The sequence below is a fragment of the Mustela putorius genome, unplaced genomic scaffold (genome assembly GCF_011764305.1).
Source record: "Mustela putorius furo isolate JIRA1106 unplaced genomic scaffold, ASM1176430v1.1 tig00000430_pilon_pilon_pilon, whole genome shotgun sequence".
NCBI classification, from domain to species: Eukaryota; Metazoa; Chordata; class Mammalia; order Carnivora; family Mustelidae; genus Mustela; species Mustela putorius.
The window spans coordinates 7,441,586-7,468,813 of NW_025421377.1; the positions used below are offsets into that span (position 1 = coordinate 7,441,586).

General features: G+C 42.4%; 1 protein-coding gene across 1 annotated transcript in view; it reads right to left on the minus strand.

Moving 5' to 3' along the window:
- Window positions 1-11,100: 11,100 nt before the first annotated feature.
- The window catches only part of KDR (kinase insert domain receptor), a 43,911-nt gene continuing 27,783 nt past the window's right edge, over window positions 11,101-27,228 (minus strand). The window contains exons 21-30 of the mRNA XM_004775511.3: window positions 26,796-26,949; window positions 24,768-24,865; window positions 22,421-22,543; window positions 22,158-22,269; window positions 21,759-21,858; window positions 21,250-21,355; window positions 20,037-20,188; window positions 15,163-15,262; window positions 14,579-14,664; window positions 11,101-12,795 (exon numbers count right to left, since the gene is read on the minus strand). Of these exons, the coding sequence (XP_004775568.1) occupies window positions 12,573-12,795; window positions 14,579-14,664; window positions 15,163-15,262; window positions 20,037-20,188; window positions 21,250-21,355; window positions 21,759-21,858; window positions 22,158-22,269; window positions 22,421-22,543; window positions 24,768-24,865; window positions 26,796-26,949 (1,254 nt within the window). The 3' untranslated portion in view covers window positions 11,101-12,572. The remainder of the gene's footprint in view (window positions 12,796-14,578; window positions 14,665-15,162; window positions 15,263-20,036; window positions 20,189-21,249; window positions 21,356-21,758; window positions 21,859-22,157; window positions 22,270-22,420; window positions 22,544-24,767; window positions 24,866-26,795; window positions 26,950-27,228) is intronic.

Sequence of the window (27,228 nt, forward strand, 5' to 3'; positions counted from 1 at the left end):
CCAGTAACAACTATCGTAACAGGCTATGAACAATGGAATACTGTGACCATCAACAATTAGAATTTAGAAGAGTATTTAATAAAATGAGGAAATGTTCACAGGATATTTTTAGTGAAAAAGCAGATGTACAAAACACCATGTTTATTATAATTCCATCATATCCCCATATATGCATGCATTTGTATGTATATATACAGAATACACTTATATACATGTAAACACAAAATATATATATGTGTGTTTTTAATATTAATATTTGACTTGTAACTATATATATATTTGGCTTCTAATCACGTTTTCTGTTTATATATTCCATATACATATCAATATACTATATATACAATGCTATATGGATATATTCTAAGTATACATATTTATATGAATATATATATATAAATCTATATGTAGAATGTATATGGGGGTAGAAACCAAAATTTAATAATGTTATCAGGTAAAAAGAAATATGATTTTAATTTCCTGAATTTCAAACATTTTGCACTAAGAACATATATCACTTTTGTGACCTGAAAACAAAGTAGTAAAAGCCAAAGAAAAATAAAGCCAAACGTTACTCCAGTTCACATCAACACTCGTAGAGAACTATACTCCAGTGAGTGTTCGAATTGCCTACCTCATTCACGCTTCATTTTCCTTTGGTAACAGACCGGGGTCTACAGGGACACAAGGCTTCCCAACAAAGCTCTGGGCTTCACAGTCCCACCTCCAGTTCCAAGGGGATACCTGACTGGTCCTACCCAGTGATTGATTCAGAAATGGGCCAGCTCTGGCCACTGAGCTGTCAGGTGAAGTTTCGTTGGAGTTGGTGAACTACTGGGGACCCTTGGCTTGCTGCTGAGAGGGAGCCCAGGATGAGATGGTTTCTCCTGGTCTGGGCCAACGGCAGCCATCTTGCTTCCTGTGAAACACTCAACTTGCCACTGAAGATGGGGAGACATAGAAATGGAAATAACCTGGGTCTTTCAGGGGCATTGTAGTGCTGCTGAAGCCCCTCTTTCTCTGGACTTACTGTCATGTGAGGTAATATATTTCTTATTACTTAAACCAGTAGTTCTTAACTTTCACTCTGTGTCAGAATCTCCAGGGAGATTTTAAAAGCTACTAATTATTAGAAAGCTACCAAATTATTCTAAGGCAAAGTCACGGTCTTCAGGGATAAACCCACAAGTCAGGGTTTCCTTTTGGTTTCACCTGAATGCATTTTCACCGATAAAGACACCTTTGCAAACATCTCTATCCTTGTTTTCCTTAAACCTTCAAAATGGGGATTTGCTTTGGGGTTTGCTATGTAAGTTTCTCCTGGGACTGAGGTCTTTGTTTCTAAAATACATTATGACTGATGTCTAGTTCTTGGGAGCCTTATAGAACCCACCCCAAGCCTGTTTCATGTGACTGTGTAATTGTAACACCTTAAGGATCAAGGATGTGGATAATCTGTTCAATCATTCTATTAAAGCATTTATTTTTTGTTTACAAAAAAACACTTTGTCAAGCATTACCTTTAACAACGGTTTCACTGTACTTCAGTAATTACCGAGTTTAGTTTTAACTACCAAGTGAATACAACATTTAACAATTGTATGTGTTTGGTTGGTGTGTTGTGGAAGGTCTGGGCTCTGGAATCTTCACACACTCCGTTTTTATAAATTCCAACAAGCTTCAGAAAGCTTTTTTCATGCAAATCACTCTTCACTCCTCTAGAGGAGGAGTTCCACAAACTCTCAGAAATAAAATCCGGCACAGCATCCAATCTCATCACAGATTATCAAAAGCACTGTGTGTGTCTGGACAGTTGGGGGACAGGGAGTGGTGACTTAGGATCTTTTGAGGTAAACGTGGACGAAAAAAAATCAGAGAGCCACAAATAAGAATGGCAGTTTTCAAACTGACCCACAGCCTTCTCTAACCAGGAAGCAAGCTGGTCTAAGGAGAGACAACACTGCACCTCTCAGGGACCAGCTGCTCGTGGGAATAGCCACACAATTAACACGGCTGCGGGTTGCCAATAAAACATAATAAGCCAGGCCCACAAGACGGCGGGATCACTGTGGGAATGCGCTCAGGCCTACCACACTACTGATGGTTTTCGTGCCATTAAACAGCGAGGGGGTTCATAATTGCGGAGGTTTATCTCAACGCTCCCTGCTGCTCTAAACGCTTAATTCAAATGTAATGTTCATCAGCTGCTGCCAGTAGGCCAGAGGGAGAGCTTTATCAGAAAATGTAAAGATCGCTTTGAGATTCTTAGTTCACCTTAGGGCAAGGCTGCCCTCAATGCCCCCACACAGCGCCTGGTGGGACGTTATCTCCTGAAGGCTCTGGAAGCTAGTACTTCGGCATTCAGTTTTCCCTCCATGCCTGCCCCACTCCCCCCGCCCCCACACACACTTTTTCCATTTAATACTGGGCTGTCTTAAATCACGCAAAACGGCCATTGATAAGATATGGAGTCAGCTGTGTTTTCGTCTCAGCATAGCCTGGCGGACTGGATCACCTCTACTCCAAGACCACCTGGTTCTTGCTGTCCACAAAGCCACTTACTTCCTTGCCATCCTAAGCCTAGTGGACATACTCTGTTATCTGGTGCGCCAAACTCTCAGACGGTCACCCTGTCCCCTTGTGCGGATCAGTGCCTTACAGAGAGGGCCCCGAGCAGGACCATGGACTAGGAACCCCAGCTGCTTGTGGTGGAGGTCAGGAGTAGCCTGAGACAGACATTTAATTAAGTGCCTGGTGGAAAAATAATCTGTCCTTTCAGAGAGATCATTAAAGCTTCCTCTTAGAGTGATCTGGTCCCTAGGGAATTCCCATCCCAGGTCAGTGGATCAAAGATCCGGCCAGCGTCATGAAGAGAGCCCTTGAGTCCTGAAGCAGTCACATGACAATCTGCCCCTGCAGTGAGTGCAAATTGGATTCTCAGATCAGACATTTTTAGTGTTCAACGGTTTCTGGTTGGAAGATGTGTAAAGGCGGCTGGGAGAGAAAGAGAATGTTACCCCAAAAAAGATAGCATGCCAATCATCACCCTTGAGCATCTCACCGTCTTCAGGCATACCAGCTCCCGATAACCTGACTACTGGAGTGATAGCTGGCCGTGTCAAAGGAAAGACACTGTCTAGATTTCGCTTATTAATCCCAGATTTTAACTTGTAGTGATCTCCCCAGCATCCTCCCCTGACTCTTGGTTATTTGCCTAGAAAACCCGGTATCTGTAAAATTTGAAGACACTCAAAAGCCATGATCACAATTGCTTTTCACAGATCACTTTGTTCCTTCATCATCTGGAAAAGTTCCCAAACAACATAAAGTCAACTATGACAAAAAAAAAAAAAAAAAAAAAGCCCCACATGACTTTCCAAAGATCAGGCTAGATCAGGCAGACGAAGAGGAGATATAGAAAAGTGTATTGTTATAGACGCCACGAACATATTTTTGAAATACATTTTATTTGGGGTTAATCTTGATACCAACTGGAGTCTAAGAAATGGTAGATTTCTCCACAAGGCTTGTGGAGAGAGATTTTCTTTTTTTTTTTTTAAGATTTTATTTATTTGACAGACAGAGATCACAAGTAGGCAGAGAGAGAGGGGGAATCAGGCTCCCTGCCGAGCAGTGAGAGGGACTCGATCCCAGGACCCTGGGATCGGGACTAGAGCCAAAGGCAGAGGCTTTAACCCACTGAGCTACCCAGGCATCCCTGGAGAGAGATTTCTAATGAGCCTTAAAGTATTTGTTATAAATTTTAGCTCTAAATCAGCTTCTGGGATTAAAACCTGTATCCACTCCTTGCTAACTGTATAACTTTGTACAAAATTTAACCTGCCTAAACCTCAGTTCTCTCATCTGTAAATTGGTGATGATATTACTACTTAACTCATAGGGTTGTTACAGGAAATACATCAGAAGATAGTTCCATAGCTGCTTAGTACTCTGCCCAGCACAGAGTAAGCGCTTAATAATTTGCCATTATTAGTATATTGAGTCAATAGAAGTGCCACAGATGTGCCACTGGTACCCTCAGTGAGGGCCATGTAGTAGCTACTTGGCCACAAGTGAGCCTTCTGTCTGCCACACTGCAGCTTCAACCCAGCCGGCAGTCCTGGCTCTCAGCCTTCACCGAGACCACCCGGCAAACTAACCGCAGTGGCAAACCCTACTTTAGCAGAAAGCACTAAGTGAGCTGGCTCCACAGTGAGCCTGGATGTGATTTATTCAAAGCCTCCCTCAAAGATAGCTCTCTGACCCTCCCAATATTAGAGAAACAAGAGGCCCGTGGGCCTTGGGTTGTGCATAGCCACAGCTCCCCCAGGTCCTGCGGAGTCTTCTGGTTGCTGCAGCTCCCATAAGCTCAGCCTCTTGGTCCGTCAGCAAGTTGTGACTCTAATGATCTGGCAGGAAAAGGAAACCCCTCTCAGTTCCCCTAGTGTGGTCTCGCATGCATTCGTGCACCAGAAAGGCCTCCCTTCCTTGCTACTTACTATGCTTAACAGCTAATTACATCTCTGTAGGGATTATACTTTACATTGTCCAGCTTTATGGAAACAAACCCCCAGGCTTCCTCAGATTCCCTTAAACAGCTCCTTATCTCTGAGAGAGAGATTCTTATCAGCGCCATATGTTAGAGGTCCTGTGCAGTTTCCAAATGACCCCAGGAAAGTCTGGGGCCTAATCCATCTGCAGGTCCAAAGTGGGGACTGGACAGAGTCCCAACCTGAGCCAGCTGGGAGGCCAAAGCCTTCCGTCATCCATAAACCTGTCAAAGGCTGAGTCTGGACCGAGTTGACCCACAGGAGCTCCTCTCCCCAAGGGACATGGGCTTCCTATGTTGATCTTCATGCAATGTGGAGCTTGAGTGTACAAATCCCAGGGGATTATGGGCTGCCTAACCCAAAGCCAAAGTGAAGTCTTCGCCCTTTCCAGGGGTGCTGTGCAGGGACCATTTTGGTAGTAACACTTGACTTTTTAACTCACAAGGGAGCTAGGCCCCTCCAACCCCCAAGGAAAGGATACTACTGTCTTCCTTTGGCCAAGATGGCAAGGTAAGCCCCAGCAAGAGAACCAACTGGTCTCACACACAGTTTTCTCAAGGCTTGGGAGATTCCCAGCCTTGGCAGACACTAAAAAACGCTCCTTCCCTTGGCATATAACCTTGTTTTAAGGAACTCTTGGGGGAGGGGGTGCGGGGAGTGCAAAGAGCAGGAAATGTCTCCCAGTGTGAGAAGCCCAGGAGCCGGAGGGGCCCTGCAGGAGCTTTCCAGCCTGTGACTCACGGGGCCACTTCCCTGCTGCTCCCAGCCTGGCCTGCAGCTCCTGGGCCACTGTGTCTCAGTGCCTCTTCCTGTCTCCATCCCGCCCAGGCCACCGAACAAAGCAGAAGTCTGGAGTCCACAGCAAAGACTGAAGTGTTGTATATATATGGGCGTCATCTGAAAACAAAAAATAACTTCCCTCCCATCAGAAAAACTTAGTGAGCTCTTAGAAGTGTCTGCCTTAACCATTTGAGACTGAAACCTTGATGATCACCCCTTGAAAAAAGAAAGGTAGATAGAGTACATTCCTTTTCATTGATTCAGAATAATAGGGGAGGCATTGGTCTCGTGCTTATTGTGTGCTAGTCACTGAACTAAGTGTTTTACATTCATTACTTTATTCAGTCCTTACAGTAACCTTACGAGATATGCAGTGTCATTATCTCTGTTTTATGAATGAAGAACTAAGACTATTACTCCAAAGCACAGCCTCTTGGTCTGTGATGTGCTAGGCTGAAAAGGACCTTGGATGTCACCCTGTTCAACTGGTGCTCTGATTCCTTAACTCCTTACAACTTTTCTCCAAAACCTATAGCACAGAACACTCTCTACTGACTCCAGGGAAGGGAGAATCCATGAGGCATAAAGAAAAGGGCATGTGATTGGGAGTCAGATAACACAGAGTCGGACACTCTCATGGTTTCTGTCCAGTGATTGAATTTGCTCTTTGGGAAGACAAAAGAAAGTCAGAGTACTTTCCATGGAAGCCCCTTCATATATTAAAAGAGAACCCTCGCATATTCCTTAAATCTTCTCCAGTCTAACTATTTTTAAGTGCTTAATAATTTGCCATTATTATGTAAGATTATTATGTAAGATTATGTATTATTATTATGTATTATTATTATTATGTATTATTATGTAAGATTATCCTGGTAACTTTCTTCTGGGCATGCTACTACCTGTCAAGTAACCTCTTAACTATAGTTATAAGAATGGAGCGTCAGAATCCAAGTGAGTCTGACCAGCTTGGAGAGAGCACCCTTTGGTATCTACATGTTTACTTGGTTTCACAGCTTAAAATTTTCCTCACCTCTTTGGAAACCCCAACATACACTGAAAACACAGTCAACAAAAAACCCTATATTTTTTGGCCCCTGCTGGTGCCTAGCAGAGCAGCCGAAAGCCCAAAACTCAATTCGTTAAGAGCCAATTGACTGAAATTCTATTTACCAAATGACTGATTTTATTGTTGCATTCCAAATAGTGAACCTACTATTGTCAGGCACTGTTTTAGGTGCTAGAGATAAAGCAGTGAACCAAAGAGACAAAAATGTCTGTCTTGATGGAGCTCACATTCTTAATATAATGGAACTGTGCCAGCCACTTTTGAATTCTTCTGGCTCCTTTTGAATGTCATTTCAACAATGCCTCAACTGGCATATAAGCCTAAATTCTGGCATTTCTAGCAACTGGTAAGAAAAATTCATCATTTCATGTTGATGTGATTAGCTCAGATCCCTTCACAGAATTTTCAAATTAATGGCAATATATAATATAATCTTATGCTGTAATTGATAAGTATGGATGAATCTTTGAAAACAATAAAAATATTCATGGAAAATTTAAGCCTCTGTCCATTAACTTTTGAAAAATTGAGCATTCTATAAAATTCAGCTATGAAGACAGAGTAAAAAAACCAGTCTGTTACAACTTCAAAGAAATCATCTATACAAATCTTCAATACAAATTGTTCTAAACTTTATAAATAATACTTAAAGATTTGTATTTATTGGTACATTTCACTTGGTGAGTTAATCATTGGGAAAACTGATTTTTAGCAAATCAGTCATTGTCTAACTGATTTTGGCAAATTGATACTTATTAACCAATTTAAAGCTATTGCTCAGCCACAATGCCTCATCCCAAAATTGTGCAGAAATATCAAATTGATTTATTCAACTCAGCCTTTGAATTCTAACCAGTGAAGTCTTTCTAAATCCTGACTCTTACCACATAAGGGTCTCCCGAGGTACATGGCAACTAGCAATTTGTTCCTCGTGCTATGAGAGTCTTTATGTGAGTTTTAAAATCTAAAGCATCAGGATGATCAGTAAGTTCCATTGGACCTGCATCCAGTTTGTCAATAGTAAATTTAAAATCTTTGAGAAATGTCATTCAACAAGTTGTAAATCTAACTTACCTAACACCAACATCATCATAAGAATATAATAATGACTAACCTTTATTGAAGGCTTTCCACCCATTGGATAGTATGACAGGTACTTTTCACACATCTCTTTTAATTCTCATCCAGATGAGAAAAGCAAGACTAAAGAGGTTAAGTAACTCACCCAAGACCATATAGCTAGTAAATAACACACTGTCTTTCTTTTGGCAGTTAGATGTTTATTACAACATTAAGTTTTATGTTTAGCCATTGTCCAGTGGATTTATCTTCTAGATAAAGCTACCTGAAAGATGAGAATACAGGAGCCAACACATATTAACTAAGACACATAAAGGTACCGGGCCACCCTAATATGTACCTCTCATTTGCTTAGTTGATTTATCAGAGGATGAGTCGGCTCACTGTCTTCCATCAAGGCAGAAGATTCCATCCTGGCTCCTATCTCAATTATGAACGTGTCCCCAAGGTGAAAGTAGACTGGGTTGAATCCTGGCATGACCTGACCTGCTGGGCTTCAAATCTTTGCTGCTGATCTTCAACTGTGACATGGTGATAACAGCACCTAATACAAGGGTCCATGGCAAGGATTCGGCGATACAGTATCTGAGGAGTGCATAGCTCAATGCCTGGCACAGAGTAGATGATCAAGGTTAGTTCTCTGCTCTTCTAGCTACTCACAGGTGAGGGACTGCAGAGCTACTTGAAACACCTATCACCATGAAATAGAGAAACAGAGTGAAAGCTAAATCCATAATATATATTTATCTAAAAATTGTATTCTGTTACAATTAAGCTTGCTCTCTGATACATGTCATCCAAAATTAATACCCACTGGCACTTAAAGTTTATATTACTAACTAATTCTGTAAGATCAGACTCAGGAATGTTTTCTGGCATGACATCCTCAGGTACAAATGACTTCAAGAATGAAAACTGGGCTGAACACTGAAATTCACTGATGAATAAAGGTGATAAGAGAAGAATGGGGATCTTTTTTTCTCTCTTCATGACAGATCCTCAGGGCAATTTGCCAACCACACTACATAGGAGAGAGGGGGAAAAGGCACAGCAATATACCATGATCTATTCACAATGATTGAATAAAGTTCCCTTCAACCAACTTCAAGCACAGGCTACTTAAGAGGTGCTCAGGGTAGTTTATATAGGAGTACACTTTGATCTGTGAAACAGATGTACTTATGAAATGTTGCATGGTACCTGATAATATTCTGAAATACCCAAGAAGTCGTTATATAAAATAATCCCTACTGAAGAATTCCTAGTAAAACTAGTAACAATGATGGAATTTATTCTCTCTGCACTTTGGATTTTCATCCTCTGGAAAAGTTTATAAGTAGATCAGGAGTATAAAGGACAGCACAATGTTATTTACAATAAAACCAAAGGTTCCTTCTGTGTTGCCATACTATACCTGCCAACCTGGAATTCTGGAGCACTATCAGGACTTCATCTTGCTTTATAAGCCACTACAGACCTGAGAAAGCCTGTTATGTGAAGTAGCCATGTTATGTCTACTGCCCCTACAGGGAAAGAGCATGCAAGTGTGCAAAGGTGTATACGGAAACCAGAGTCTCAAAAGCTTTAGCCTCCTGTTTGCCTACATTTTATCATCTTGGAGGTTAATGTGTGGGTGAGAGGTAGAAAAACATGCTAGGGGGGGGACATAGGAAAATAGGGTTAACTACAAAGTTGTGGGTTTGAGATTTCCACTTTTCTACTTTTCTTTCATTGAGGAGGACAAAGGAATGTGCCTTGTTAAGAAAACTTAGTGGGGTAATGAGCTTAAATCCCCCCACAGCTCTCTCAGTCCTGTGATGATGGAGGAGGAAGGCCGCAGTGGGCAGGGTCAGAGGGTGCGGGACAGAGGAAGGTTAGTGGAAATAGAGTAAGGGGGGAAGGAAGGTGAAGGGCCGGAGCAGTTTGAAAGGAGGCGGAAGAACGAAGCAAGTAAAGGGAGAGAAGGAGGGAGGCCCGGAGCCAAGGGGAGGGGGTGGCCACACCTAAAACAAACCCAATGTCTCCAGTTAAGGCTCTGAAAATAAGAACGTGCAGGAAGCGCTTTCAAAAGCCACAAAGTTCTCTTCAAGGGCAAATGAAGAGAGAAAAGGAGCTAAGAACAAGGGGCATGGAAGACAGAAGAGAGAGGAAGGAGAGAGCCAAACCTCACCTCCGGATCATTCTGCCGGAGGTGCTGAAAGCAGTTCTTTATAAAGTGTGAAGTTTCAGCTGAATCCAAATTCCCAGCATCGGAGACAGCGCCAAGGGGCGCTTATGAGAAACAAAATCTCTTTTTCCTTCAGCTGAAGAAAATTCTGTTTTTCTATGAGGGTGTCCTGGTCTCTTCTCCCATTCATTTACTGGATGCCATCATCATAACAGGAAAAGACAAGGTCAGGCCTGACAGATAGTGTAACAACGTCTGTCAGAGACCCTAACCCACTAATCCTGGCCAGTAGCCCACATCTGTAATCGCTGTCCCAGGAATCACACACGCCCATGGCGACCCTCCTCTCCACCATACAACTGCACAGAATGGCTCAATGAGATGACAGGGCTTGAAAAGAGTGCAATGAGCATTTCCCCAGCCATGGAGGCAAAGAGGTACATTTAATCAAGAGTACTTCTGTGATCGACAACTGGTTGAAGAAAACGAAGCCAGATTCCTACCTCACTCCATATAGATTTCATTGTAGTAGAAGAAGAACATTTAGAACTTATTTTAGAACTGAGGCAACCTTCTGCATCAAGACTGAAAAACCCAGAAGCCATCAAAAATGACAGGTACATTTGAGGGGTCCTTGGGTGGCTTAGTTAGTTGAGCATCTGACTCTTGATTTTGGCTCAGGTCGTGATCTTGGGGTCATAGGATCAGACCCCATTTTGGACTCCGCCCTCAGCATGGAGATTCTCTCTCCCTCCCTTCCTCTCCCCCACTTACAAGCTCTAAAATAAATAAGTAAATAAAAACTTTTTTAAAAAAATGTATATTTGACTATAAATATTGCAACACTTGTATAAAAAAATACCACAAAGAGTAGGGCCACTCATGGGTGCCAATGATTTTCAGTAATCACTGAATTCAGGTAAAAGTAATCACTCAAAATGTCAAAGTTGGGTCTGACCTCTGACACTGTAAGTATAGAGTCATCTTTGAGAACTACAAGTACGCTTCACACTTCCCTGAGGTGCCTGGGTCTGGCCACCTGTCTGGGGATCTCTCACCCCCTGATTTTCATGGTTGGCAATACAAATACTGTTAGAGTACTTTTATCTCTCAGTCCACGTTTTAAGAATCTCAAAAGTGCTCAGAATATAATGAGAGTTCACACGTGCATGAATTATTTGTGTAACCAAAAAGAAGGGGAAAAGCAACTACACCTCAAGCCAGAAGTACTTTGCCTCAAAATAGTCATGCAATATTATTGCGTTGTATTTTTTTTTTAACTAAGCATACATGTACTGGTTTAAAAAGTATAAACTACTTTATAAAAATATTCTTTATAAGAAGAAGGAAACAATTAAGAGTGAAAAACCACATGGCAATTTGTCTGATTCCCCCTCCTCCACTTTAGGAGTAAGAGAAATGATAAGAACAGAAATGCAAACTTGCAAAGGGACTCATTTAAGTTTTTTCAATTTTTTTTTTAATAAAATGGCATCAATTGCTGAAAGCATTATGGCCTTTGTTATGCTACATAATACTGGTATAAAATGTGAATAGTACAAAGTTCATCATATATAATATAAGGTTTTAATATATTACATTTGTTTCTACATAAACAGACTATAAATATATGTGCCATAGCATGTTTTACAGTCATGGTTCCCAGCATCTCACACTATGGTACCAAATGAAAAATACATATTCTCTTTTAAAAAGGAAAGTACAAGGGCAGAAACCAGTAGAAATAGCTTGACATGTTAAAAGTCTAAATAATACAATAGATGTTGTTAAAACTTTGGCTATAAAATAATTTTGAAATCTGGCTAATAGTCCTTGAGAAAGTGAACAAACCAAATCAGCTCTTACTAGAGTGCAGAGGCCAAATTGCTAAAATACTGACTGATTGGGGTGAAAGGGGCCGAGTTCAGGGAGGGGAGAAGGAACAAAAGAGTAAAATCCCTCCTGAAACTTTGACACCACAGCTTGATACGGAACCTACTGCATTCAGGCTCAGACATATATCACATCGGGACAGATATGTGGGTTTTCATCCAGAAGAAACCAGAAGCTGGTTTATACAGTCAGAACTCTTCAACACGGCAGGGAGTCTCTGTCTGAATGTCCATTCTTTCTGGTGTTCTGAGTGAAGGATCGGCCTGGGAGACAAGGAGCCAGAGCTGCATCATTTCCTTCCTGGGGCTTGGCCAAGAGACACGTAAGAGTCCGGAAGGAACTCTCATTAGGAGTCAGAAACAGCTCAAGGAGCTCTCATTTAGCCCAACTGGGAAGAGCACGAAATCGTCTGAAACCAGTAGCCTCATCTGAAGCCTTTACGTTTCCTAACAGACCCCAGGCCCACCTCCCCCAGAGCCAACACAAGGCGTACGCAGGCTCCAGTACACTCTCGAAGCAAGCCGACATCTTCCTTTCTGTCCATCCAAACCCCACACGTACGACTTGGCTCAGAACCCGTATCCTGAACAAAGCTTCTTGGATGGACTCAGTCCTAAAGGTCTTTCCTATCTTCAACACCTAAAGCACTTTCATTGCTTGGTTTGTCTTCTGGTTTTACCGAGACGTGTCAACTCCCCAGGAGCTGCCACTTCACGGAGGATGCAGCCATTCCTTGAACTTCTTTTGTTAGAACCCACGGGGAGACCCACAGTAAGAGGCATCATACAGGCTTTCTAAATGCATAAACAGAAGGTCAACACCGGGAGAAAACACAAACACATTCTTGAGTCACAAACATCTTCTCAGGAAATGCCTACAGGACTGGCTCCCTGCAGTCTGAGGTCCTTTTTTTTTTTTTTTTTTTGAAATGAAAATCAAATGTGGCTACTTCCTAGTGATGGAAAGAACAACACTTGAAAATCTGAGCAGCACCTCTCATGTGATTTCCAGGAGTGGGGGACGTGGGTGCCTCCATTTAAACAGCAGGAGAGCTCAATGTGGGCCCAGAGTCAGGCTGGAGAATCTGGGCCGTACTGCTAACTGGTGGTCCAATCTCCACCAGCTTTAACAGTTCAGCCTCCTCGCTGGAGTACACAGTGGTGTCTGTATCATCGGAGTGATACCCAGACTGGTAGCCACTTGTTTGGTTAGAGCCTTCGGATGCCACAGACTCCTTGCTTTTGCTGGGCATCAGTCCACTGTGGAAGAAAGGACAACCAAATGAGCTGGTGGCAAGAAGGCAGTTCTTTCCCGTTTTCCCCTAACCTTGTTCCTGACCCCGTGTGGGCTGTAATCTCCCTGGAGACACAAGCCCCTATCTCCCCCACTTGTTAATCAACGTATCAGGTTTACTCAGACAATGTCTATTTTCAGGTACTAGCATGAGCTAGTAGTTTCAGATAAGTCCTCTTATTCAGGTCCAAGTCTTTCAAGCCTGTGACGAGATGAAAGGCAGTTCTCCGGAGTGATGCAAAGGCTCCAACCAATGGAACATTTTTATGGCATTGAAGATTGACAGGTTTGTATACAACGATAGGAGCCAAGGGGACTCTGACCGTGTAAAAGGAAATTGGGATGTTCTGAGAGTCGATTTCTGCTTTCCTCGCAGTGTTGATTAAGGATTACAAGGCCTATGTACAGTGTTAATAAAGTTCTTGAGCAAATTTAAATTTCAATAACTTGAAGCGTGTGTGTGCAATCAAGCCAGACTGTCAAAAACTGCTTTTTACTCATCAAAAGAACATTCTTTGGAAGGACTGACGGCCTGGGTCACCCAGCAGCAACTAGAGAATGTTTTCAATGGCATGGAATCGTAACAGACCATAATCATGTCAAAGCCTAAAAGTGTAAGCTGTGCTGATCTAAAAAAATCAGGATTTACATTTTTCTCAAGCCATTCTGAGGTGTGGGCTTTTCCCCTTAATACATGTTTTACCAAATTATTCGTGTTAAAAACCACAAAAAGGATTTAATTAAGTCTATGTTCATTTACGGCTTAAAAGGTATTTCAAATAACTAGAAATACAATTTTTCTTTCAATTCAGCCTCAAGTAATTGAGTTTGGTATCTCAGACAATGGCATGGTACCGGGCACATAGTCACCACTGAATAAATATATTTTATATCAATGAATGAAACATGTCATTGGCTCTAACAAGTTCTCACCCTGGGCCTAAAGCAAATAATACAATTGCACAATGGCAATTTTTAATTTACCATTTCTTTATGTGAACATCCTTTGATTTTATTTTACCTTTTCTTTATGTGAACATCCCTCAATAACCCATGGGTGTTCCCATTTTATATAATGTTAGGTTATAAGTACATCAAAGTCTTCAATTCTCACTTAGAGTGAGTTCACTAGCAAATAAATGACTGCTCTTTATCTTAGCATTTTTATAGAGATTTTCATTTATGTAGTAGGTTAAAAACAGGTACATCTATTAAAACAACTATAAATTCCTACAGAACCACATGGGGGAAATCATATTAAAAACCAAATTTAATATTTTTTCCACAATTAAGCCAATGATAATAATAAGCCAAATAATTCAGCCAATAATGTTTAAGTATCTCAAACAAATAGATATTGGCTTATTTATGTATCACACATCTAAAGACAGATGCACTCATTTAGGTACAGGCCTGAAAATTCTTCAGAGTCCACAAAGATTTTAATCATCTCAATTTAAGGGATTACCTCCAATGACCTTTGTTACTTAGCTGGTACTACATAAACATAAAAATTCCCTGGTATTCATAAATTCTCTATAAAAACTGACCACATCCCCTAATTAATTTCAGATTCTTTTTCAAATGTGGCATGTAATTATTTGTTTGATCAGTTTCAGTTCTTTATTAGTTCAGTTGATGCAAACCAACAAAGACACAAAAAGGGAAAACTGTATCTACACTGAAAGTCCTAAGTTCCTTCTAAAAATTCCTGTTGAGATTTGTCTTTTCTATTTGACTGAGCCTTACCTAAAAGATGGAGCTAATTTGGTTCTGTCTTCCAAGGTTTTCAGCTCTTCTGATGCAAGGACCATACCACTGTCCGTCTGGTTGTCCTTTTTAAGAGACAAGGAGATGGCACAGTTGATTGAGTGTGCACACTGACCAACTACTTAATTAAACCGATTTCTTAACTCATCTATCAGACAATACGCTCCAGTGTTCCCCAGGGGCAGGTAAAGATATCATAGCCAGAAAATGGACCAGGTACAAGAAGAAACAACTGCTTCCTAATAGTAAACTCAGGCCTGGAAGAAAAGAATTCAAGAAGCAGAAACTGAGGAGACCTAATGCCATCCCACTTTTCATAGTGATACTATTTACACTTGAGTGGAACTGGGCATGAGGCTAGGCTATCTAGAACCTTGGACTAGGGGCTGTGCTTATGGAAAATCCAATGGGGGGGGTACTGATCAGTTTCATCTCCATAACGACCCCATGACACATACCTTTATAACAAGGCTCCAAGACTCTAATGCTTGGGCTAATATTTATCTAGCTAATATTTCATCCTTTGTGTTATTTTTAAGACTATTTTTAAAAGATGTACTTACATCTGGGATTACTTTTACTTCTGGTTCTTCCAACGGGATATCTTCAAATGTTTTTACACTCACGGGCCGGCTCTTTCGCTTACTGTTCTGCAGATACTGGCTGCAAAAGAACCAATATTTTTATTTGGGTGGTGGTATATTTGGCTGCAGAGACCAAAAGTGATACCTAAATTCATTATCTTTCAACCACAAGTTTAATAGCAACCTTCAAAACATCCTTTGGAAAAAGAAAAACAAAACAAAATAAAAATCTTTCTCTGCTAGCACAGAGTGAAGGCTTCATTTCCTGTGAGGGCCTATTTAAAAGTATAATCTAAGTGAGGGGCCTAGATGAGCTTCTGTTCCTTTGAATCCTATTTCTGAGGGCTGGGGCTGGACTACAGACAACAACAGCAAACTAAGTGATCAACTGTCTTCTGCACGGTGTCCTGATTGCCTGAGATTCCTCCACTGGGCTCTTGACATATTACAGAGCATTGAACATCTTTCTGGCTACCTCCAGAAAAGTTTTTCTAGACAATGCCCACCAAACAACCATTCAGTGAAAGATGGGCAGAGGAAACACCTACAGATCTCACCCAGGTTCTGTAAAAGACACTGAACCCACCAGGATCTGGAGACAACCTCTTCTTTCTGCATGTAATGGAGGCTTAGTGTGTGTGTGTGTTGGGTGGGGAGGGGGGCTGCTGAGTCTCACAATCCCCTATTTTCAGCCCACAGAATGGCTGGTCTTGGAAAAAGGCAGTGGTTCAAGAGTTATGAGATGTTTCATCTATTTCAAAGTCTACTACTGACCACACAAACTTGGGAAAGACATGAATATTTCCATGCCTTTACTGCCCCGTCTTTAAAATGTGTTGGCAATAACTTTCCCTCCCTCACTCACAGAGATATCTCAAGGATGAATGAGGTGGGTGGCAAGTGTCCCTAGAAAGAATGATGCTCTATCAGCCAAAGCCTGTTTTCCTCCTTTGAGTTCCAAAGGGTACCAGTTTCTTTCAGGGGTTCAAAGAATAGGACTTATCAGATTAACGTATCACCTGTTTCCTGGGGGTGCTCCTTCCCTGCTATGTGTCTTTGGGTGAGTCTGATTTTGTTAAAAGCACCAACAATCCAGTGGAAAGAAGGGAAGTTCTTTTTACAACAAGAGACAGGAAATTCACTCTCCACGCTTATCCCAGCATAATTCCTCCCCTTGTCAGGCTTCTGGACATGTTATATATATTCCTGTGTTTTCTGTGACCAAGTGGAATGAGGACACACTTGAGCCAAACAAGGAGAATGGAAATTGGGTTTCCCTTCCCTGGAACCAGGAGGCTGGCTCCTCCCCTTACAGAAAGGAGAGAATGAGGTTCACTAGTGACATCCTCATCCTCATTCAGGAAATTCCACAAAAAAAGAGGACATAATATATACGGAGACAGAGAAAAGCCCACTTCTCCTGAGTCCAATCCCTGAAAGTGGCTGCTGTTAAAAACTAGTGATACCACAGTTAATCATTCATTGATTCACTCATTCAGGAATTCTTTACTGAGAATCTCCCACATGCCGGGCACTGTGCTAAATGGTCCCCAACTGCTGTCTCATAGCATCTTCATAAATGATATCTGTTAGGGGTGGGTGTCAGTATCCAAGCTTCAGAAGAGGAAAGCGAGGCATAGAAAGGTTAAGGAACCTGTCCAAAATCACATAGCTAGACTGTTTGAGTTTTGAGTATCCATTGAAGGATTTGAAGCATGAGACTGACAAAGTCAGATGCGCCCTTTAGGAAGCTGACTCTGGTAGAGGAAGGTGAAAACAGGCAGTGAGACCAATTTAGGGGCTCTTTTCCATGTCTCTAGAAGAAAGAAGGGCAGCCTGCCCAGGTGAGAGGGTGCCCACAGGGTTTGGGAAAGCAGATAAGATTCCAGAGATATGTGGAATGTAGAATCCACGAGAGGGGGTAAGTTTGGGCCATGATACAGTTGCCTTAGAAAAAAACAGTTGAGGAAGCGAAGACTTAGGGAGGAAATGGCTAGGACGGGGATTCGAAATTGGCCTTCAGATTCTAAAGCCCATTGTCTTGTTTTGTTCTGCTACCCTCCTCTACACTGACTCCCTTGGAAAAGCAACAGGAAGGAAAAACTAGAAGAGAACAATGGCTATGACAGTTCAAGTCTTTACGAAGCACCTACTACGCGCACAGCACTGCTCTCTCCCACGCAGGCACTGACCGTGGGGTGGGACCCGTGCAGGGGAGAAGACAGACAGAGGTGGAGAAAGGACAGTTTCACTGCAAGCAGTCTGAGACCACAGCCAAATCCAGGAGCATCTAGCCAGGAGGCTGTCCCAGACGTCAATCCACGAGGAGCACTTAATCATCACCAGCAATTAACCAAAATGAAGAAAAATGGTACGTGCCAAAACCTTTCTCTGGGAGAGAAAAGAAATCTTTGATAAGCTGCTTGGAGTAGGAGGTGAGACTCCCGGGGGAAATGACGGAGCAACCACAGATGGTCCCCAAACTGCCCTCAAAGAAAGATGAGTCCAATTAATATGCGTTTTCTTCCAGAAAGCATGCAAACTTGGGGCCAGAGCTGATCCACAGGGGAAATTAGAGACAAAGCGAAGTCTAGACACTAGTGATCTGTCCTGTTCACCCTTCCCCCACACACCCTTCGGCCTCTTTGCTAAATAAATGTTGAACAAATATTTTTAATTAATTTGAAGGGACAGCAAATGATGAGGTACCCACAGTGATGCCTCTATTCAGCTCCATGTATAATGTGATGGGATTGAAAACTATCAAGAGGAAGCAAATGAGAAAGAATCCTCAGCTTTTCTACCTAACCGGAAATGGGGGGAAAAAAACAAAAACAGAAACAGAACAAGTCCACTGAGAAGTATCCCAGCCTCATCTCTGGTCCCCGCAGGGAAGCAGAACCAAAAGAGAGCCTCAAAACGAGGTGTGCCAGGTGCAGATGCCTCCATGCTGCATTTCTTTTAACCCAGATGATTAAAATGTGACTGTGGAGTCTTGTTTTTATAAAAGGAGAAAGGGTTGCAGGGGTGAAGAGGGGGCTGCCGACAAAAGATTCCAATTTCCATTTTATTTTTCAAATTATGGCTGGATAAAAGAGAAACTGGACTGGAAAGACGCATTCGAAAATCACAGACAGAAAATAGGAGCCAGGCCTGGTGTCACATTTGTCCATGCTTCTGGGGATAAATGCTAGCAGCCCTGATTTAGATCCAGCATTGCCTTTGGCACTCCCATTACACAAACATGACTTCATCGACTCTCGGCACCATATGCAAAGCATCCAAGCGAGCCAAGAGACTGCTGCTCGGGTCCTCCCTCCACCTGGTCACACAAAACCCAAGGAACAGAGTTCATGATCAAATGGCTTTCTGATAAAGGAATAATTAACACACGAGAAGGCCAGTGGAGCTTGAACTAGACTTTTTAAACAGGAGAGTGGAACTATTGGCTTTCAGTTCATTCACCTTTCTCTTTGAGGGTACCTCCTTCTCAGGGCAGAAAACAGGACAAAGAGAAAGACTGGAGGACCTGGATTCATCCTAGAGATGTGATTTTCAGCAGCTTGATGAATAACTATCACCTATCGAGTGCTCTCTAAGTGCCAGGCACATAGAAGTATGTTATACCATGCAATTCTCAAAATAATCATTTCTGAACACCAGCGCCTTCACCTGGGTCACAGCGAAGAGGAGCGTCAGGTCACTAAGAGGCAGACTTAGTTGTCCAACCAGTTCTATCAGACTCTAAAATCTGGATCTTTAACCACAATTGTTTATGCCCACCAGGGGGTTACTCTTAGCCTCACATGCAACATCTTCAGCAAGAAAGATAATAGTTTCTCCCTTGCGTAACTGTACCAGTTATCGTGTAGGCAGAATCTGATAACGGAAGGAAAAGTTCTTCGAAAAAATGCTGAAAACTCCCAACAGAAAAGTAAACAGCGGCTTATGTGTTGGCTTCTACCCACTCTGGCCGTGTTCCTGCCATCCTATGTGATTCCACAGAACAAACTGTCCGGGGGGCCTCCTCGCCCTTGACCAGGCGGCCTGGCTAGCCTAGAGCTCCGTGTCCCGCCTGCAGCCACAGCACTCTCAAGAGTGCGGGCTGGACCCTGTGATCAGGGGAGCCAGTTACAGGAGGAAAATACCCAGGGGGAGGGGTGGGGAACAAAGAAGTCCCAGGCTTCGTAAAAGGCAATTTTAATATCATAGTGTAGACACTGTATCAACTCTTTCCTCAGACACAGGTGTTGGAAGAGAGAAAAAAGAAAGCTGCCTTCAGAACCCCTTTACAGATCAGGAGAGGACAGCAGTGCATGTGTTTTAAATAAGTCCAGCATTCCTATTATGCAAATAAAATGCTGAAAATCAGACCAGGGAGGGGCTTCTGAAGATGTGCTGTCCAGTCCAATTCGGGACACATCCCCATGGCACCCTGCATCCTAGCCAGAGAGGCGTAAGTGTGTCCTCATATATGCATAAAACCCTTCCTTCCAGAATCCTTCCTAAGCCATTTAATTCACATTAATAAAAGAGTACATGGGGATAATTTAAATACAGATGTCTATATAAAATTGGTCTCTTTTTCTGGAGATTAACATACTGTGGCATTCCAGCTATTTGCAGCTGCAGGGCTTAGAATTTGAAAGGAACAGCTATGGCAGCAATGTGGACCGCAGATGGGGAGCAACTCACCTACCCCGGCCCTCTTCAAGGAGCACTTCCCCTGATAGCAGTCTCAGGGCTAAGGTTAAATATGGAGGTGAGAGGCAATCTTCCTTCCATCCCCTCCCCAAATGACCTTGAAGTGCCCCCATCCCTCCCCCCAGGGGGATGTTGACCATATACAGTACCTGATTCCTGCTGTGTTGTCATAATGGAATTTGGGGTCACACACTTCCTCTTCCTCCATACAGGAAACAGGTGAGGTAGGCAGAGAGAGTCCAGAATCCTCTTCCATGCTCAAAGTCTCTGATATCGGGAGAACAATGTAGTCTTTGCCATCCTGAAACAACAAACACAGCGTGCTATTGTTATGGCTCCTGCCCCTCAAGAACCTTTTCATGAGAAACAAAGGCCATAGGGGCTCCTTGGTGATGAGGTCGGTGGCTTTCCTATCTGAGTGCAGAACTTAAAGACAACATTAAAGATGGTTTGTCAAAAACAAAAGGGCACTTGAAAGGGATGTGTATATATGAAAGTATGTTAAAAAGAGTTAATATAAAAACAAGAGGCGTAAGGGGACCGCCAACAACTGTGGTCAGGAGGAAGACAAAGCAGGCTGTGGCCAGAGATATGGCAACAGGACACGGAGGGCTCAGAAATCATTTCTTCACGAAGCCCTACCTACCGAAGCCAGGTCTTTTAAAAGGCATGTCATCCAACTTTAGCCTCTACATTTCAAGGCAATGGAAAAATCTGATAACAGTCTAGAGAAAAGCAATAAATGTGCAGGAAAATGGGTCTTCTGAGAAAAGGTTGCACAATTTAACATTATTTCATCAAGAGAAAGAAAGAAAGGGCAATGTGATACCTTTAAACGTTTGAAAAGCTTACTGATAAAAACAGATTTGACCCATTGTCCCCCACCTGTTCAAAAGAAAAGTAGGAGGAAATTGGCTTCCATTCATGGTAGTAAGAGGCCATTGACTGGAGATTAAATAATTTCGTAATGGTAAAGATTACAATTCTAAAATCCTCCAGTAGAAGTTCTGGGAGTCTGGGATTTTACTGAGGAAAAGCCATCTATTTTGCGGGCTTCAGATATCGTGCTGTCTGTGCAGTGTAGTAAAAATTCCTTGAAATTCTGTCCATTGTTGATAGTCTGTGGATCAGCTAATTTTTATTAATTAAGTGACTGGTTGATTTTACTTTAGAAGAGCATCTGAAGACAACAAAAAGATACATCAGGAGGAATGAGTGGTTTGGATCTCATCTGTCTAAAAGGGGAGTTACAGCTTTTTTAAAAAAGCATTATTGCTCAGATCTGCAAGAATATGGTGGCCATGAGAACATCTAGGGAGGAGAGAAGCTCTTGGACACACTTCTTGGATGGAGGTCACAAACCTGCTGAGCATTAGCTTGTAACAGATTTCCCAAGTGTTCCACCAGCTCAGAAAACGTGGGTCTCTGATTGGGCTCTCCGTGCCAGCAGTCAAGCATGGTCTGGTATCTAGAAGACCAAAACACTAATGTCATTAACTATCTCCTTCTTCCTCATCTGGTGCTGAGAAGAAGCACTTGAATGAATAAACATTTGTGAAAAGTCCACCATGAGCCCAGACACTAAATAGTAATATAACACCATATAAAACACATAACCCTATACTTGGAACATCAAATATGTCTAGGAAATGTTATAAACTGACTTCCAATAAAAACTAACTGGCGGTATAGATAAAGTGCTGTTGTTTCAAGAAGAGATGACTCTCTGCTTGAGATTATCAAGGAAGACTTCCAGAGAGAAGAAGGGCACAGACGGGGCCACGAAAGAGGGCAGTATCATGAAAAGTCTTCTGGGCAAGGGAAGTTTTTATGCATGAAGAAAGGATAGAAAGATATTTTCGAAGTCTTACATTTCTGGTGTGGCATAATCAGGGGCCCTCATTCGAGTGCCTTCTTTCAATCGCCTACAAAATTCCTCATCGATCTTTACTCCAGGATATGGAGAAGCACCTAGAATAAAACAGGAATGGGACATTATATGATTTTATTTTTTTCTTATAAAAAACCCTGACTCTTGAACATTATCCCAAATATATACATACATATATGTATGTATACACACACACACGCATATATATATATATATATATATATATATATATATTTTTTTTTTTTAAACGATCCAAAGCTTCCAAGTAACCTTCACCAGATAAAGGTGGAATGCAGGAGAGGAAAAGGTGCACTGGGGTCACTGACTTGTATCATTCTCTTGGGAGTATGGATGGAGGGACAAAAAACAAGTGACTTACCTAGCGAAAATATTTCCCAGAGCAAGACACCAAAAGACCACACATCACTCTGAATTGTGTACACTCTGTCAAAAATTGTTTCTGGGGCCATCCATTTCAAAGGGAGGCGAGCCTAAGAGGGTAGAAGACAAGGAATCAGAACCCAACTTAGCACACATCTGAAGAGAAAGCTTCCTTTGTTCCCAACGCAGGTCCTGAAGCTTGCAAAGACGAATTTGGATCCTGCAATTTAACAGAGCACTGGGTTCATCTTTGAAACTTACATCTCCTTTTCTGACATAATCTGGGTCTTTATAAATATCCCGGGCCAAGCCAAAGTCACAGATTTTAACCACGTTCTTCTCGGACAAGAGGATGTTGCGTGCAGCCAGGTCCCTGTGGATACACTGCAAAAAGAATCGTGGGTGCGTTAGGTCTCGGCACAGCTGATGTCTTCTGCACCTGTTGTGATCTCATGCTCAAAAAAGCCCCACTTCAGAAAACCAACTGATTAACAAGCACTGGGCTAATCTCTTTCATCAACCCTTCAAGAAAGAAGTCTGACTTTTGTGGAGGCACACATCTGCTTATCGCATAAAGAGTCCCAGACTTTGGAGTTAAATAATTAAGTTATAGTATGATGACGGAGTCATAAATAGACTTCTCTTGGACACAGTTACGAATGTGTTTCTGGTCACATCCACATATCCCTTTTGCTTGGCACCATATACCGTTAAAACCTGTTATTCTAAGGAGGCCCTAGAACGCCCTCCTACTCGGAATGAATGCTCAGAAACCAGGACAAGGGGTTCTCCTTCATTTGGTGCCCTTTGTTGGTTTCTCAGTTCCACACGGAACTGAAACTGACCAGCTCTGATAAACTTTCCCCTGTGAGGCTCATCCTGTTTCAAAGTGTTGGATTATCGTAAAGGTCTATGAAAGAGATTTCAGCTTCTCATGGGTCAAGTGGATTCTCTGGTGCACTAAAAAAGGAGAAAACCAAATTCGTCCTGCTTTCTCCCCACTCTTTTCCGGTCCTCAGTGTCTCTCTTCTTGATATCCCCATCTTCATCTAACCTCTTACTACTAGCAGCTTTAGCTTCACCTGGTCGATTTGTTGGGGAACAAGAGTCCCGGGGAATATTTGTAAATGAATGAAAGGCTCCGAGGAGAGTTCTGAAGCCAGCACCGGAGTGATCACAGGAGCCAGGCATAGCCGACCAGCCCACACCCTTGTCTCCGTGTAGCACTTCCCTCTGAAAGAGGTATATACGGAAGTCTTCGGCCAAGCATGACTGAGCAAGACAGGAGATTCCAAAAACCAGAAAGTCCTCTCTACTTTTCCCCCAACCAAAGTTTCTTTATTTCAGACCAAGAAACAGGTGGTTTTCAAGAAACCAGCTGGTAGATGCAAGGGAAGTTAGCGGTCCCCACCCCATTCCCTCCCCAGTCGAAAGTTACCCTGACTCAACGCATTCTCTGGTCTTTAAAAAATAATAATAAAATAAAATCAGAATCTCCAAGAAAGGCAAAGGGCCTTTTTCTGTGGGAAAATCCCCTAAGACCACTCTGCTCTCCTTTCCCCTTGGGAGAAAGGAGACAAGAGCTCTCAGGCAGAAACTTTCCAGATCCTGAGGTTCTGAAAGCTACGACGAGCTTTAAGCTTCAGAAAAAGAAATGGGTTAGAGATTTCACTCTAATTTAGGAAAACAAAAACAGTAAGTCTTTCCTTCCCTCCAGGAGGGTGCAACCAATGCATTCCGTCAACTGATCATTTTTCCTGAAGCTTAATTTGAATTCTCCTTGTTTAATATAAAACCATCCGTCCTGCCCTTCCCAGAGGGGTGACTTCAACCGACCCCGCTCCTGCCGTGGTGTTTACAGCCTCTGGAATATTTGTAACTTGTCACGTCCCCACCACAGCCTTTGTTTGGCCTACTTTTCTAATTTTAGCTTTTATAATCGCTCTCATCTGAAGCCTGTCCTTCCTGCTTTCTAATTATACCACTAACAAATACTTTTTGATGGATGGGGATGAATGTAAAATAAATTAAAAATAGACTCTCTCACACCAAGATATCTGCAAGTCTCAGTTCCTCACCTTTCCTAGGTCGCTGCTCAGATGTCACAATCTTATACAAGCCTTCCTGGTCCGTTCTGTTTAAAATCGGTGTACACAAACACAGAAGTGCATGCACACACAAACATACCATTCTTGTATACTCTCTAACCCTACCCCTTTCCTGCTTATTTTTCCCCATAGGGCTTATTCCCATCCTACCTACTATGTAGTTGACTTGTTTATATTGTTCACTGCCTGTTCGGCTCAGTAGGATGTAAACTCCATGATGGTGGAGAGCTTTGCCTGTCCGTTCACACAGTATCCTTAGCACTGCCTGCATTTAATAGATGGTCATTAAATATTTACCACATGAATTAATTAATTTTATGAAATCCTTACACCTCCTTAAATTAGCAGGAATGGGGCCTTTCCAACAGAACTCTTTAAGTAGTCCCAGCAGTGGGGAACGAATTACAGTTCCAAACAAACACCGGTGGCTGGCACTGGACATCTTACTTCCAGATCTGCGATCCGAAGAGATACTTAGGGTCCCCTCTGAGCTGTCTTACCTTCCGTGATGCCAAAAACTCCATGCCCTTAGCCACCTGGAAGCTGTAACAGATGAGATGCTCCAAGGTCAGGAAGTTCTTGTACAGATCTTCTGAAACTGTGAGAAGATGCAGGAGGACAGAGATCAGTATTGCCCCCAGAAACTATTTCTTTCTAAGTTTGTTAGAGTAAGCTTCCTTTTAACACTTGGGAGTTAAACCTCTGGAAATAAAAGCAGAGAGAAAAATGCCTGTATCTTCTGTAAATTTGCTGAATCCTCGTATTATTAGCTTTCATCATACCCCTTAGCCAAAAAATGCTGGTTTTTCCATCTTAGTCAAATTGGACCAGCAAATCCAGGAGACACAAGGGAGGTGCGTTTGGCAGAGATGGCAGAGAGCAAAAGAGGACTTTTTTAAGTCTGCTGTTTTAAATTGTTTTTTTTTTTTTCATGTACCCAGAGGGATAAACAATAGTTTCATATCAAGAACTCTAAAAATAAAACAACAATATTCAGGGTCATTGAATCTTTTCTCTCCAGGCTTTGTCCTGGGACAAAGGCCAAAGGTCAAATTATAATCTACAACAGATAACTAAAAATATCAGAAATATATTCACTTCTCTCACTTTCAAGCTGAGAAAGAGCTGTAAACACATTAAAACAGGCCTGCGAGGATGCTCTTTTCCCTTCAAGGATATGAAGGAGAGGTGACAGGAACATCGAGAGAAAGATGGTTTTACGTAAATTGGTGGTATTTATTTCCATGCAGCTGGTACAAATAAACACTAGGACATTAATGGGTGTTTCAACATGATCACTAAACTCTGGTCAGATAAGATAAGACATGGCTTCTCTCCTAGAGACAAATACCAGAGTAAATGAAAACTCACTTGTAATAATAACCTCGTAAGTATTAAAAAGACTGAGAACCTTTTTCTCAATGATTTTTTTTAAGCTTAGGGTTAGAGGGCCCTCGGTGAGCCATTAGTGAAACGCTTTCATTTTCCAAATGAAGAAATGGAGGACAAATTCCAGGCCACACCCTTTCTTCTCCAACTGAGTAGCCCAATCCTTTGGGTTTCCAGCCCACTGGCCGCCATTTTGTGAGAGAGAAGGATGAGACAGAGAGGGCCCCACTTGGCATGGGCCCAGTTACATGAGATCTAGATGGCCTCTCCATACTCTTCTAGACTGAGACCCAGCATCATACACCCTGCTCGGCTTCTAAGAGAAAGAAGCCAGATTGAAGTTCTATCTGTAGCCTCATGTCTAAGGAAAGGGAAACAGGCTTCTTTCACTATTTCATGACTGGGTTCTGCTAAGATCATGCCTCAAGAGGAGCCAGATGTCAGGAAGCCCCATCTCTATATCCATGGGGCTGTCTCTGCTCCTTCTAAGGGAAGCAGATCGACAGTGTATCCAGGAGCTGGAAGAAATCCTGGAAATTAGACTGCGAACACAGCTCTACTCAGAGAGAACACTAAAATATCACTGGAAGCATAACTGGATATAGAAAAATATGCTTACCAGGACTCTTCCGAGGAAGTACGGTTTCAAGAAAGACTCGATAAGCCCCTTGGAATGGGGTAGAAACGGCAGGTAACCCCTACACTGCCTTGAAGAGTTTGGGTGACTTCGGCAGAGTGGGGCAGAACTGCTCAAGGCAATGTGGAGGCAATCTACTGTCAGAGAGCCTCCTTTGTCCTTAAGGAACAAAGCACTGAGCCTCACCTGCTACTAGATGCTGAACCAATGGTCTCAAAGCATTAGTTTGGTTGTTGCTGACTGTTGAGCCCGCCTGGGGTACTGGGATTTCTCAGGCTTGCCCCGTACTGTGCCTCGCAACCTAGACAGCTGCTTAGTTAGGGCTTCCACAACTCACTTTTGGGAAAACTGAATGGAAGCAGTCTAGAAATGGAGGTCTCTTCCAAATATTAGGGCGTACTGAACTTTTCCCAGGACAGAATTTCTCATAACACTCTACCACCTTCTCTTTCCTGCAAGAGTATGTGTTCATGTTAAGTGTGGAAAAAGCAATGGCAGATACCTTCCTCTTCCTCCACATCACTGAGGGATTTCTCCTCCACAAATCCAGAGCTGGCTGAGCTCTGACTACTGGTGATACTGTCCAAGCGGCGTTTGGGATCCATAGTGATTTCCCCAACGTATTCTTTCCCTTGACGGAATCGTGCCCCTTTGGTCTATAAAGAAGCAAATGGACACACTCCTTGAATACAAAAGAGATCTCTAGAAAACAATTATAGCTAGCTATTAAAAGCAGATAAGAAGGACATCAGTTTCAGGAATATGGAATCTTTGGGCTAGAATCTGGGGAAAGAGTTCTACCTAATGGATTTTCTTCCATAAAGCCTAGTTTCTTCTTTAGCTTAAAGAAATAAACACCTTGTTTCGGGTCTATTCCAGACATGCTTCTGGCATTAGGACATTACGGTGCTCTTTACCAAGGGACTGACACTCCA